The sequence below is a fragment of the Taeniopygia guttata genome, chromosome 1A (assembly GCF_048771995.1).
Source record: "Taeniopygia guttata chromosome 1A, bTaeGut7.mat, whole genome shotgun sequence".
NCBI classification, from domain to species: domain Eukaryota; kingdom Metazoa; phylum Chordata; class Aves; order Passeriformes; family Estrildidae; genus Taeniopygia; species Taeniopygia guttata.
This window is the reverse complement of record NC_133025.1, coordinates 45,473,551-45,485,682: the sequence shown is the minus strand read 5'-3', so window position 1 is coordinate 45,485,682 and position 12,132 is coordinate 45,473,551. Positions and strand designations below refer to the sequence as shown.

The 12,132-nt window shown below is 33.9% G+C and overlaps 1 protein-coding gene across 10 annotated transcripts in view; it reads left to right on the top strand.

Annotated features, from left to right (window-relative positions):
• Positions 1-12,132, top strand: part of ANKS1B (ankyrin repeat and sterile alpha motif domain containing 1B) — a 404,826-nt gene that overhangs the window by 53,844 nt on the left and 338,850 nt on the right. For 8 of the 10 annotated variants that reach the window (XM_030262159.4, XM_072923255.1, XM_072923243.1 and 5 more), the window contains exons 4-5: positions 4,207-4,503; positions 11,862-11,937. In XM_030262159.4, coding sequence (XP_030118019.4) covers positions 4,207-4,503; positions 11,862-11,937 — 373 coding nt within the window. Of the gene's footprint in view, positions 1-4,206; positions 4,504-11,861; positions 11,938-12,132 lie in introns of those variants that run through there. The other 2 variants (XM_072923245.1, XM_041713791.2) reach the window with 2 other exon arrangements.

Sequence of the window (12,132 nt, the reverse complement as noted above, 5' to 3'; positions counted from 1 at the left end):
TTTGTATTGTATTTTCTCTAGTTGACTACTTTTGAGTATATTCAGCATATAGATAGGTGTTTCCAGAATCTCCCATTGTTCCTGCTTTCTTTAATTTAAACTTAAATTCTCATTTCATAACTGAGAGAATAGCAAAAAGCATTTAATAACAAATGTCTTGTTCACTTACTTTACTTTGGGATTATGAGACAAAGAAATGGCTCAGTGATTTAGGAAGTCTCCTTTTTCAAGTTCAGCATCAAAACACTTTGATAAAAAAAGGAGTTGAGTGTCATTTGGAAAGGTCTGTTAAATCAGTATGTGAGTTATTTTTGCTTGTGCAGTACTTGCATGGACTTTAGGAGGTTTAAAACTTACTTGGCAAAATAGGATTTCACAACTGTACAATAAATGTCCTGAATTTACCCACGGTTTAATAGTGGCTTCACAAGAGCCTATATACTATTCATGATAGCCATTCATTCTCTTGATACTTCCTGTACTTTTTCACTATCAGACTGCCAAGCTACAATAACTGTCTCTATAATGTATTTGCTAATCTGCCCTCTAATGAATAGACCTCAAGATATATTGTACATTTTGCAGTGGCACACATCTTTAGCAGCTAAATGATGTAGCGCAGTCTGCAAATACTGATGAGATGTAGGGCAGTGAAGGCACAGTTCAGTTTGCAGCCACAACAGCCTGAGTTCTGGCTGCACGTGGAAGAGAAGAGATTCAGAGAAAGGCTACAAAAGGTCAGGATCATGCCCATGAAATAACATGTAACAAATAATGAAGGAAATTTTAAAAAGTTTAAAAGCTGGAATCATGGAATGCTTTCCTTATTTCCGAGCAAGGTCCTTTGGACCATAAGAGTAACTACTTGTCAAAAAATATTATTTATGAATGTTAGAGACTTCTTTTTAAATACTGTATTTGCATAATATTGGTCTACTCTTTTTACCTTACATTTTGTATGTCTTTACTTGGTTCTTATTTTTGTTCTTTCTTTTTCTAGAACCATTCAGTCATAGAATGTCTTTTAGTTGCTAACATATTATGAAGCATCTGAAATGGCTACAAGGATTCTGGTCTTTTTCTTCAGCACTAGATGTGTTATTTAACCCTTGGATATAAAATTTGAAGCTCTAATTACAGAATGGTAATTTGCATGCAGATATTTTTTTAGCAGATTACCTGCTTATCGCAATGAGTACTAACACATAAACTTTCTGTACTCCATAAGCAATTGTTTATGCTTGGAACTGAAAATACAGGCAACAGCACAAAATTATTGCAAGTTTCTTGGAGAATATTTTAAAAATATTGCTTCAAAACAGTATGTTGCTTTAGTGATATGAGGACAAACTACCTTAAAATCAATAATCTCCTCTCTACTCCATTTTAAGCTGATTTATTTTATATAACTAGTAATAAATTGTCAAAGTAGATAAATTTAGAGGGCAGTTAAGCAAGTTTTAATTTACTCTTTGGAGGTTAAAAATATTTTTGTCTTCTCTAACTCAATTGAATTTATTAATTTACATTTTGAAGCAGGCAGAATGTTTTACTATCAAGTTTTAATTAGGTAGTGTCTCTCAGCTCTGATAACACAATATGTACAATGCCTCTTCTGAGGGCATATATGTAGATAATTTAATTATCACATTTGTCCAAGTTGAATTCTTCTGCTTTATTCAAGTGATATGTAGCTCTTTATAATTTTGTATCAGTTCAATTGGTCATGAACTGAAATGTGGCTTTTATTTGGCAAATAAAAACCATAGAAAAATGTTCAACAATATACAGCTGAAAATAACATTTTGCTTTCTTTGCTTTTGTGCATGAGACTTTTCTTTTCAGTATGCCTTTTTGTGAAAATTCAGCTGGATATTCTTTATCCAGAGAGAGCAAATTACAGTTTGCTGTTCAGCAGCAGCGACTTGTACTGTTTGATCTGTGTCTGTGTCTATCACATTTTTAGATGAAGGCCATAGCAAATTTAATTTTTGTTTCTTTGAAAATTTAATCAGAATACTTTTAAACTACAGTATTAGATCATTGGCACAAGATTTGAATTAGTTCAATTAGTACTTCCATAAGTTCTTGAAAAAACCCTCAGACATAAGCAGATATTGGACAGATATTTATAATTGTAAACACATATTTTGTTATTTACCTCACAGAATGCCAATATAGTTAGACATATAACTTATTTGTGTAACTATTTCCATTGGATATATAAATACCGTAACCGGAGGCAAAAATTACCATGATTGTCATTTCATGTGCAATTATTTGATTTTCATATTAATTCTACACAAAATCAGGCTGCAATTGCCTATTCATCTAGCTGTCCATGAAATACTGAAATTTAAAAAAATTTAATAAACTATGCTTGTGATTTGTTGGTGTACAATTGTACGTAAAAAAATTGCTTTGCTTGGTCCTATTTAAGGATAGGGGTCCCTTGAGCACAAAAAGCTTCTTTCAGGTAGTTTATAGAACATTGCAGCAATGTAGTATTGTCACAATATATATATTTTAATCTGAATTTCTGGTCTGTGTAATGAAGAAAGTCCACATGATGGTCTGAATAATGCACAATGATTTAAATACTTCCTAGTCATCAAGCCATGTCTGCCAGTGGAAGCTTCTCACTTCCCACCTGGATCTTCTCCTGCCTATGTGTTGCAGTTTAGCAGGAAACAAATTCCAGTCTCTCAGATCTTGTGTGGTGTTGCGGACATCCATGAGTTTGACTGCAACACTGATTTACCTGAATGTATTGATCTGTCTCTTGTGTTTCCCAAGTTCATCTGAGTCATTTTAGATTGTGAGAGATGAAAATGACAGCAATGTTGTTAGAACTACAAACCCAAGAGTCAAGTTCTTGGTTACAGAATTAGAAACATGATTACCAAAAAAAGGATCTTACCTTTTCCTCCTTTTTAGTTTTTACTGTGCAACAAGGATATTCTTATCCTAGCTAGCTTTTGAGTAAGAGTCCAAAGCCTTATTTCTCTGTCTTTCTGTCTTTTAAAAGACAATTGGTTTTTTTCTATTTTCACTTCTCGGTCCCTTGAACTTTCTTCAGCTGGCTCATTGAAAAATAGAACTACAGATTCAGATGTACCACTTTTTCTTCCTTTAGAATGGTATCTCTACCCTCTTTAGAATCTTTTCTGAATTTACATTAATCTTAAATTTTTTATATGGCACATTAGCTTATTGGTTTTATACTTTTACAACATTCCTAAACTATCACAATATTTACAAATTTATCAAAATAGGCATTAAATGTATATATTTCTACAATGTATAGCATCTATTGTATTTTAAAGCTCTGTAAGGTCTTTATATGATATATTAATAATATAGATGACAGAATTCACAGAGCTCAATAAACTATTTTCTTTGTATTTGCCTGAAGCTATTTGTCTCTTTGGTGTTGCAAGTATATAGACATAATTGGAAGGAAACAATTAAAAATATAGTGCATATTCCCAATATTTATTGTTATGTTTATTGAGTAATATTTTGGGAAAAACTTGAACGTCATTGTTTTATAAAGGGAGGGTTTATTGCTGTTCAGTATACAGCATACTCATAATGTCTTAAAACACATACATACCTCTCTCTGGAGTTCTGAGAAGACCCAACTGCTTAAGTGATTTGCTAAGTCTTTCTATAGACCTTGTTTTGACTTCTGAGTTTTAATTGTTGTCTGGATAGTAACTTTTTATAGTGATACATGAAACTAACCTTGTGCCTCTGATATATTTACATTATACAGTTTTACTCCATAATTCCATTTCTCTAATAATAAACTGCTATGGTATGAAACCAGCAAAATCATGAAGAGACTTCACTGTCAGAATATTTTTAAGAGAAGGATTTAATAATAATTTCAGGAACAGTTGAATCAAAGAAGGTTACAGATTTTGGCATATCACAAGCTACAAGGTTTTTCAGGGGTTGTTAAAATGCATTGGGAGCAATGCAGACACATAGGGAGCTCATCTGCCTGAGAGTGGCAAGCTCAGTATATTAGTGTGTTATTAAAATGTCAGTGGAGTAATTTTGAAGCATTTAACATGTATTACCATACATTATATTAGAAACTCTGCCTCTGAGTGATCTCATGAAAACAATTTATAGAAGCTGAGCATTTCTATTGTGGGTTAAACATGAATTTCTGAAGCTTTTGGGTTTTTTTAACAGAACAATGAAAATGAAACAGCACTGCATTGTGCAGCTCAGTATGGTCATTCAGAAGTTGTTGCTGTTCTGCTAGAAGAGCTGACAGACCCCACAATTAGAAACAACAAACTGGAAACACCTCTGGATCTGGCAGCACTTTATGGACGTCTGCGCGTTGTGAAAATGATCATCAAAGCATATCCAAATCTGATGAACTGTAATACAAGAAAACACACTCCTTTGCATCTTGCTGCTCGTAATGGCCACAAAGCTGTCGTACAGGTGCTTCTGGAGGCTGGAATGGATGTCAGCTGCCAAGTTAGTGTGTAATTCCTTCTGTCCTTCCCCTATGATTTAAATGAAATTACTTGCATTTTTTTCTTTAAAATATACTTGTATTTACTTTGTTAGAAGTGCTGCAAAGTGATATATAATACAGCTTTATTTATTACAACTCAAACAATGGGGATAGCTCAAGAAGCATATGTATCTTCAAAGCTGAGGGCATGTTTTAATGTTGTCTTGAAACATGTAGATGCAAAAGTCATATCAACCATTCATGTAAGTGTATATAAATATATTTTCTACAGCAGCAGCTGTAAAGGTCGTAAGCTGATTTTCTAAAGCTATGGCCCTTTGTGGTTACAGCAATCTAAAACAGTGTTTCACTGTGAGCTCATTTTCCTATAATTATTCCATTCTAAACTCAAGTTACTAAGTAATAATAATTTTTATTTTCTCAATTTCTAAACACATGTATAAATCTAAGATAAAATTCTATAGCAATGCACTCTCCCAGCTAATGACTCCAACCTGTCAGCTGTTTGGTGTGTCTTGTTTTATGCACAGTAGGTTATAAGGACATTAAAGGGGTAACTTTAAATAAAATAGACATAGATGGGAAGAGACACAAGGTACAGCAGCAGTCAATTTTATGTTCAATTCTTTGTACTGGAATGTGTCCAGGTCTTTTAACTACAGGGGACTGGGTTCTGTTATGCGTTCTGAAATGTTGCCTTAATCTTATGATTTCTCTTGATATGATTGATGGTACTGTGTTTGTTGTAGAGTGGATTTAATCTTCATAAATGGGGTAACTTCCTTGCTCTCTCTCTTGCTGTATAAAATATGCTTTGAATTAAGGTTGTTTCAGGTTTATATCTATTTTCAGATGATGCAAGCAACCAGCCAAACTTAATTGCATCTACTTTAAAGTCACAGTCAGGCATTCTCTACCACTTTAGCAGTTGGTTAGAGCCTGCTGATAAAAAACACCAAAGTTGTGGGTTCTATCCCTGTGTGGGCCATTCACTTAAGAGTTGGACTTGACAATCCTTCTGGGTCACTTCCAACTCAGAAGATTCTGTGAACAAATCTTGCAAACTTTTTCTAAACTTTGATTAAAATTATATCCACTTTAAGATTTAGGTGCATTTAATTAATTCTTTATACACAAAATTTCCTTTTATATAGAAAGATTGGACTTGGATTCCATACACTTTTATTTCTGGGTTCTTCTATCAAGATCATGTTTTTCAACTTTTGAGAAAAAAAATATAAAGTGGGGAAGAAAAGATAGATTAAAAAAAAAAAACAACAACAGAGCAAATCAGAAAATATTAGTGTATTTTAAGATTAGAAGTGGATGTTCTCAAGTGCCTTCCATAGCAAAATGTGGTAAAATTGTTTTGCTACTTTTATTATTTCTCGATTATTTTGAGTTAGTGTTGATACTTGCTTCAAACTATTTTAAAGTGAAACACTTTTGTTTGATTTGTCTGCTTGTGAATTTGCCACCCATCAAGCTTTCAATTTAATTTGATTTCTTCTTTACTAGAAAGAGACACTTGCAAAGGTTAATATAAGCTGCTCATTTTTTATTTTCCTTTCCTTTACTGCTACTACATTGTCACTAATTTAGAAAAGCTTAATGCTACAGCAACATAGATCTTTCAAATGCATATTTCTGAATCTATAATTTCTCTTTTATCTAGCAAAAGAATGAGGAAAAAATCAGAAAGAAACTGGTGCCTGAATTGATATTTAAGAAATAGAATAATTGAAGGAAAATAATGTCTGTCATGACAATTAGAAACTGATGGTTACATGAGGGCAAAATATTACACAATACTTTTATGAAATGTGTTCTTTCTCTTATGTAATCTAGATAATTTTAGCACTACTGTGACTTCTCCTAAGCAATTTTTATCTATAGTTATAGAAAAAAATTTTCACTAGACTTTACAAAATACAGTGGTTGCAATCTTTTAAGCAATGAAGGATTCTTTTAGTAATGGTGATCTCTTTGACATCTACACTAAAATTATAGGGCTTACTTGGTTTTAATTTTTTTTATTCTAATTGCTTTTGTGTCATTTATATTCTTAGATTTTTTTTGTAGTTAGTCAGAGGCAAAGATATTTTTTTTTCACTAGGTTATCTTGTTTCTTAGGGTTTTGTCCCACTTGAGATAAGGAAATATAATTTATTTATTTTCTTGCTGGTATACACATTCCCTATCAATATGTTTTTTTCATTCAGCATCTTAACATATTGGTAATTTGGCTCTGTACCTGCTGTTAACTTATTACTTCTATAGCCTCTGAAAAATTCTGTTGATGATTACTGGCAGCTTATTAAACTGAGAACACAAAATATCAGCCTGTCACTTAAAACTAAACTCAACTATTTTGTTATTAATTAAACTAATCTGCTTAGGAAAGATCTGATCTGTTTGGGAAAGAATAATTGACAGAGTAAAATCTTATGCGGTAAACAATTTTGTACACGTTTAAGCATGTTAGATAAATTCAGTTTATCACCAGTAAAGATCTCTCAGAATGTTTAGAGATTGATAGAAGTAGCCTGTCTTGTATCACCCTGTAGTTATAAAGATGTTTTTTTTAAATGGGAGGTTTACCTTAGCCATCTTATGTTTCTCTTTTTTACTCCCTGAGCACTTTTAATGACAGCATAGATTTGGACTAATAAAAGAGAGCATTTAATTTTTTTATTTAATTAATCACACATTTTATTAATTTACCAAGTCTATACAATATCCTTCAATCTGGAATTATTTATGAGTGGGCAATACAAATCTGCTTCATCTCTTTACACTTTGGAGTTTTCATTTAAATTGAAACATATGAAAAATACACAAGTTTTGGTTGAGTGATAAAATTTGGGCCTTCAGTAAATTAAGACACTGCACAGTTCAGTATGTTTCATGTAAACAGTAGTTCAATAATTATAAATACCCTAAAATCTTCACCTCTTCTGTTTATCCAACTTTCGTCTATCCCTATTTGCCTTCCCTGTCTGTTCCAATAATGATGGCGATTTCCACTGCTTATCATTAGTAGTTCTGCCAAAAACTGTGCCCCTTCCTTTTTGCTCTCACTGTCTGTGGAGGATATTATTTGAATCAATTTGGAAAGCTACATTTTGTCCTTCAGATTCTGTCTGAAATCCATGTCAGAACTATAGCGAACTGCCTGTGAATAAAGGCTAGACTAGTGACCTAATTACAAGCTCTTGCATATTTACATGATTAAAAGAAAATCTGTAATTATTAAAACTCTTGATGCTTCTCTATGAGCCTGCAAATTGTATGCCAAGTTGACTTGGGTGTGCTGGTGTGCCTATTGACAATATCTCCTGGCCTAGCTTGGTTTATGTGTTCTGCTGTGACACTGTACCTGTATTGAGTAGTAAGCAGGGGCAGGGACTGTTTTATTATATGTTTAGCACAATTTGTGCTCTAGCTCTCTGTATTTCATATACAGAAAACTTATACCACAGAATCAATATATTATCCATTGGTGCAAACTCAAGCAGACTTTAGCTCACTTTGCTCATGAAAAATTGCCAGGAGTTTCTGTATTAAATACCACTGGGAAAGACTTTCCAAATATAATGGTAGTGTTTACTTTGCCAGGAAAATATAATCCAAGGCAATGAAAGTTTCAGGAAGTAAAGCAGTGAAAATTGTCTATAAATCTTAAGCTCACTTGCTGTAGTATAGACAAGAAGAATATATTAATGCATAAGCACACTGTTATAAGTGAAAAAGAGCTACCTAAAAGTTCTAGGACATCTTAAATAATGTATAGAAATTACTTACAACTATATTTTTTAATCCTTGTGATTTGTGTGAATGCTCTAATGTATAAGAATAAAACATTCTGAACTTAGTTCTACCTTCAAGTAGTAAGCCACATGTACATTTAAAAAGAGAGATACATCTACTTAGCCAGTCTAAATTTCTCTTGGCCCTGTTCATCCTGAGGTTCAGCATTGCCTCTAAGTTAAAGCAGAGTTTTGTAACTGAACTGTCTGGTAACAAGGGCATTTCTGCCTTCTGGATAGTTTTTAGGTCGAGGGATCTGATTCACTTGTTAGTTATTCACTTATTACCATGAAATCCTGCCTAGGGCTTTTAAGATTTGTGTCAGCATTCATCTCCATGACATCTTATGCAGGATTACATGTCTGCATCTTACCGGTGTGCTTTCAATCTCTATATTCTCAGATTGGTTTTAGTTCAGTTTCATGATAATATTTCCCCTCTTGTTCAGAAAATCACCTTCGTAGTGTACAGATGCTTGCACTATTTATATGTTGTGCCTTTTAAATTCCTCTTTTGAACAAATTGTTCATAATATAGATCTCATTTCCAGGATGTGACATTCATTACTATTGGCTGATGGCTCAGAGTTATAAAGCACAGATTGCCCTAGAATGTGGGGCAGTGTGGAATCTCTGTAAAGCATTTTTAGGATAATGTTCTGATATGACAGGATATATCATGGTAGAATAGACTAAGAAGCAAGAAAGCATATATGGAAAAAAATGGTGTTTAAGTTTGGATTCTTCTCCCAGCTCTATGAATTACATGTGTAAATGTGGGTTAAGTTCCTATACTCCCTTTATGCATAGCAGAACTATCTTCTGGTTCTTAAATTGCTCCCAGATAGATTTGTTTGCCTTACCGGAAGTTCTTCTCCTGTTTTAATTCAATTTCTTACAAAATGCGTGCTTTCCTCAAGGAACATATTGCTGACCTTTCCTCCAGTGGGGAATTTTGATGAACAGAAAGACTTCTGCCCATGCCAATTATCATATCAGGATCTTTTTCACCCTTTAACTTGGTAATCAGAGGATAAATCCTATTCCTCATCCTCAAAGCTGTTGATTCAGTATGCCAGAACGCTGGTATTTCTTAGTCTCAGATCATTGTACAGCAATAGAAAGTTGTTGTCACTAATGTAGACCATTTTTTCCCTTAAACGAAGATCCTTATTAGTACAGAATATCTACAATCTTAGTCAAGGTGCAACAGGTTTTCATCTTTGTAGTTCAATCTCATAGAAATAAAATTTAGTGCTCTGGCTTCCTCTAACAATTGAACGTCTGTGGATTTCATTGTTGATACATACATCACTAATTTTTATTCTTGACAGAATCAGAGCATGGTTGAGGTTGGAAGGGAGCTCTGGGAGTCATCAGGTCCAACTCCCCCTTTTCAAGCAGAATCTCGTAGAATAAGTTGCCCTTGAAGATATTCTGAAGTTGTCCAAACAACTTCTGAATATCTTCAAGGACTGAGATCCTACAGCTTCCCTGGACAAACTGTACTAGTACCAGGGCTCACTTGCATGCAAAGCCAAAAAAAAAAAAAAAAAAAAAAATTTAAACAGAACCTACTGTGTTTCAGTTTTCCCCCATTATCTCTTCTGTCACTGGACCATGACCAAGCCCGGCTTAGACTTCTTTATACCCTCCTTTCAGATATTTGTACACATTGATGAGATCCACTGTAAGCCTTCATTTGTCTAGGCTAAACTGTCCCAGCTCTCTCTGCCCTTTCTCATAGAAGAGATGCTTCAGTCTCTTAACAATTTTAGCGTTACTCTCTAGTAGCTCCATCTCCATCTTGTGCTGGGGAGCCCAGAACTGAATAGAGCATTTTTGGTGTGGACCCACCAGTAGTGAACAGAAGGGGAGCCACCTCCCTCGACCTGCTGTTAACACTCCTCCTCGATGACAGAGAACTCTGACTTAATAGTAGCAGGTCCACCCAATAGTCATGCCAGTAAGTGATCAATCCAAAGGAAATGCCGTATGACACCAAGAGGATAATAGGCTTTTTTCAAGATTGCTGATGTCAAGCCTCTTTCAGTAATCAGAGCTAGAATTATCAGTGACTTTTCTGAGAACTTTTCTCATTCCCAGAAATTTCTGAGCTGCACAGTAATCTCTGTGTGTACCTCTGTGGTTGCACTGTTGTTGCAGTTATCCCATTTTGAAGTCAATTGAAGTAACTGGAAGTCTCCTGAAGATATTGTTTGATTAAAGGATTCTGAAACCATCTCTAAGTAAATCTGAATATTTAGTCTTCTTGTTCCAAATAAACCTGGGAATGTTCAACTGGATTGCTTCTGAAAATGGAAACATTAGACCTTTTTTTGAGATATGTGTTTCGTATGTATATTCTCTTAATGACTTCCATCTCCCCTCTGTTATACTATAAGTGGTATGCAGGATGTGGATGTCATTGGGCATGCTCTACTTTTTACCTCCATGTACAGTTACAGTGTGCTCACATCCTATCTCAGGATCTCAGATTATTTCTAAATATCCTGACATTGCATTGCTGTAACTCTGATGCATTCTGACACAACTAATTAATAATGAATTACTCTTTTATTTCAGAATTGGGTTTTGTGTGTGTGTATCTTTAAGGTCTTTCTACCATAGTAAGTATGATTTCGATAAGGTATAGAAAAAACAAATTCAAGCAGTAAAACCTTTAGCATTTGTCACAAATAAATTTCAAATTCTAATTTATTATATATAAAAAAGAAGGTAAGTCAGTAACTCAGTGAGATCTAGTAGTGCTCTAGCTAATGATAATGCTATTGGATAGAAAGTTATTCTGTCAGATTTTTCAGTAACAGCAGTATAAATACTAAGAAAAGTAGCTTGTTAAGAGAGTGTGGTTTTCAGTACTATCAATTTTATTTGAGCAAAAATCTGCTCACAAAGAATTTTGTGTCAAAAAAATCTGCCAAATCAAGTTCACAGACATCTTAGGTAGAATTTAAATGGCATGAGCATAGGCATCTAAAGCTGTTGGGGGTGCCTTAGGGTATCCAAGGCATCTGTATGAGGCAGCTGTGAGGCAGATCAAATGTGAACATCAACTGGACCAGCAGCTGGACACCAGGATATCCTAGGGCATCTCTCACCACATAACTGAATTGACCTTCTAGGGTGTGATCCAGTTTCACATTAAAACATTTAATTGTAAATGTCCACATGTAAACTCTCTGACTGCTGAAAAACTGTGTTCCACTGATGGTGTTGACTAGATTTTCACTGCCTAATAATAGGAATTTAGAAATTTTACACAAATGCAGGCTTGTTTACAGGGAGCTGTATTCTATTCCTATTCTATTTTCTTATATAGTTATTAATCTTACAGTAGAAATTGACAGCATTTTTGGTTTTGTCTTGAATAATAATAAATGATCTTGTATTCTAGTATTTATTCTTGCCTATTCTGTGTCTTTTATGTATAGGTAAAATAGAGGAGAAAAAAAAAGTATTTTCCAAGTGTAATTTTTACAGAAGGATTAATTGGTATTTTAAATGTGACAATATTTCTTTTCTAGACAGAAAAAGGGAGTGCCCTACATGAAGCAGCCCTGTTTGGAAAGGTGGAGGTAGTACGCATTTTGCTTGAAACAGGTAAATCTGATTTACAGGAAACACTGAACAAATACCCTTAATTTTCCTATTTTGGTGTAAGCCTCCTTCAGTTTGGTTATACAAATTATTTTCTCTTTATCAGCCTTTGCAAATTTAATCACATGTACTTCTCATTAAAATAGTGTTCTTTTAGAATAAGAACAAAGGTGACGTTAAGATTCAGAAATTCCATAT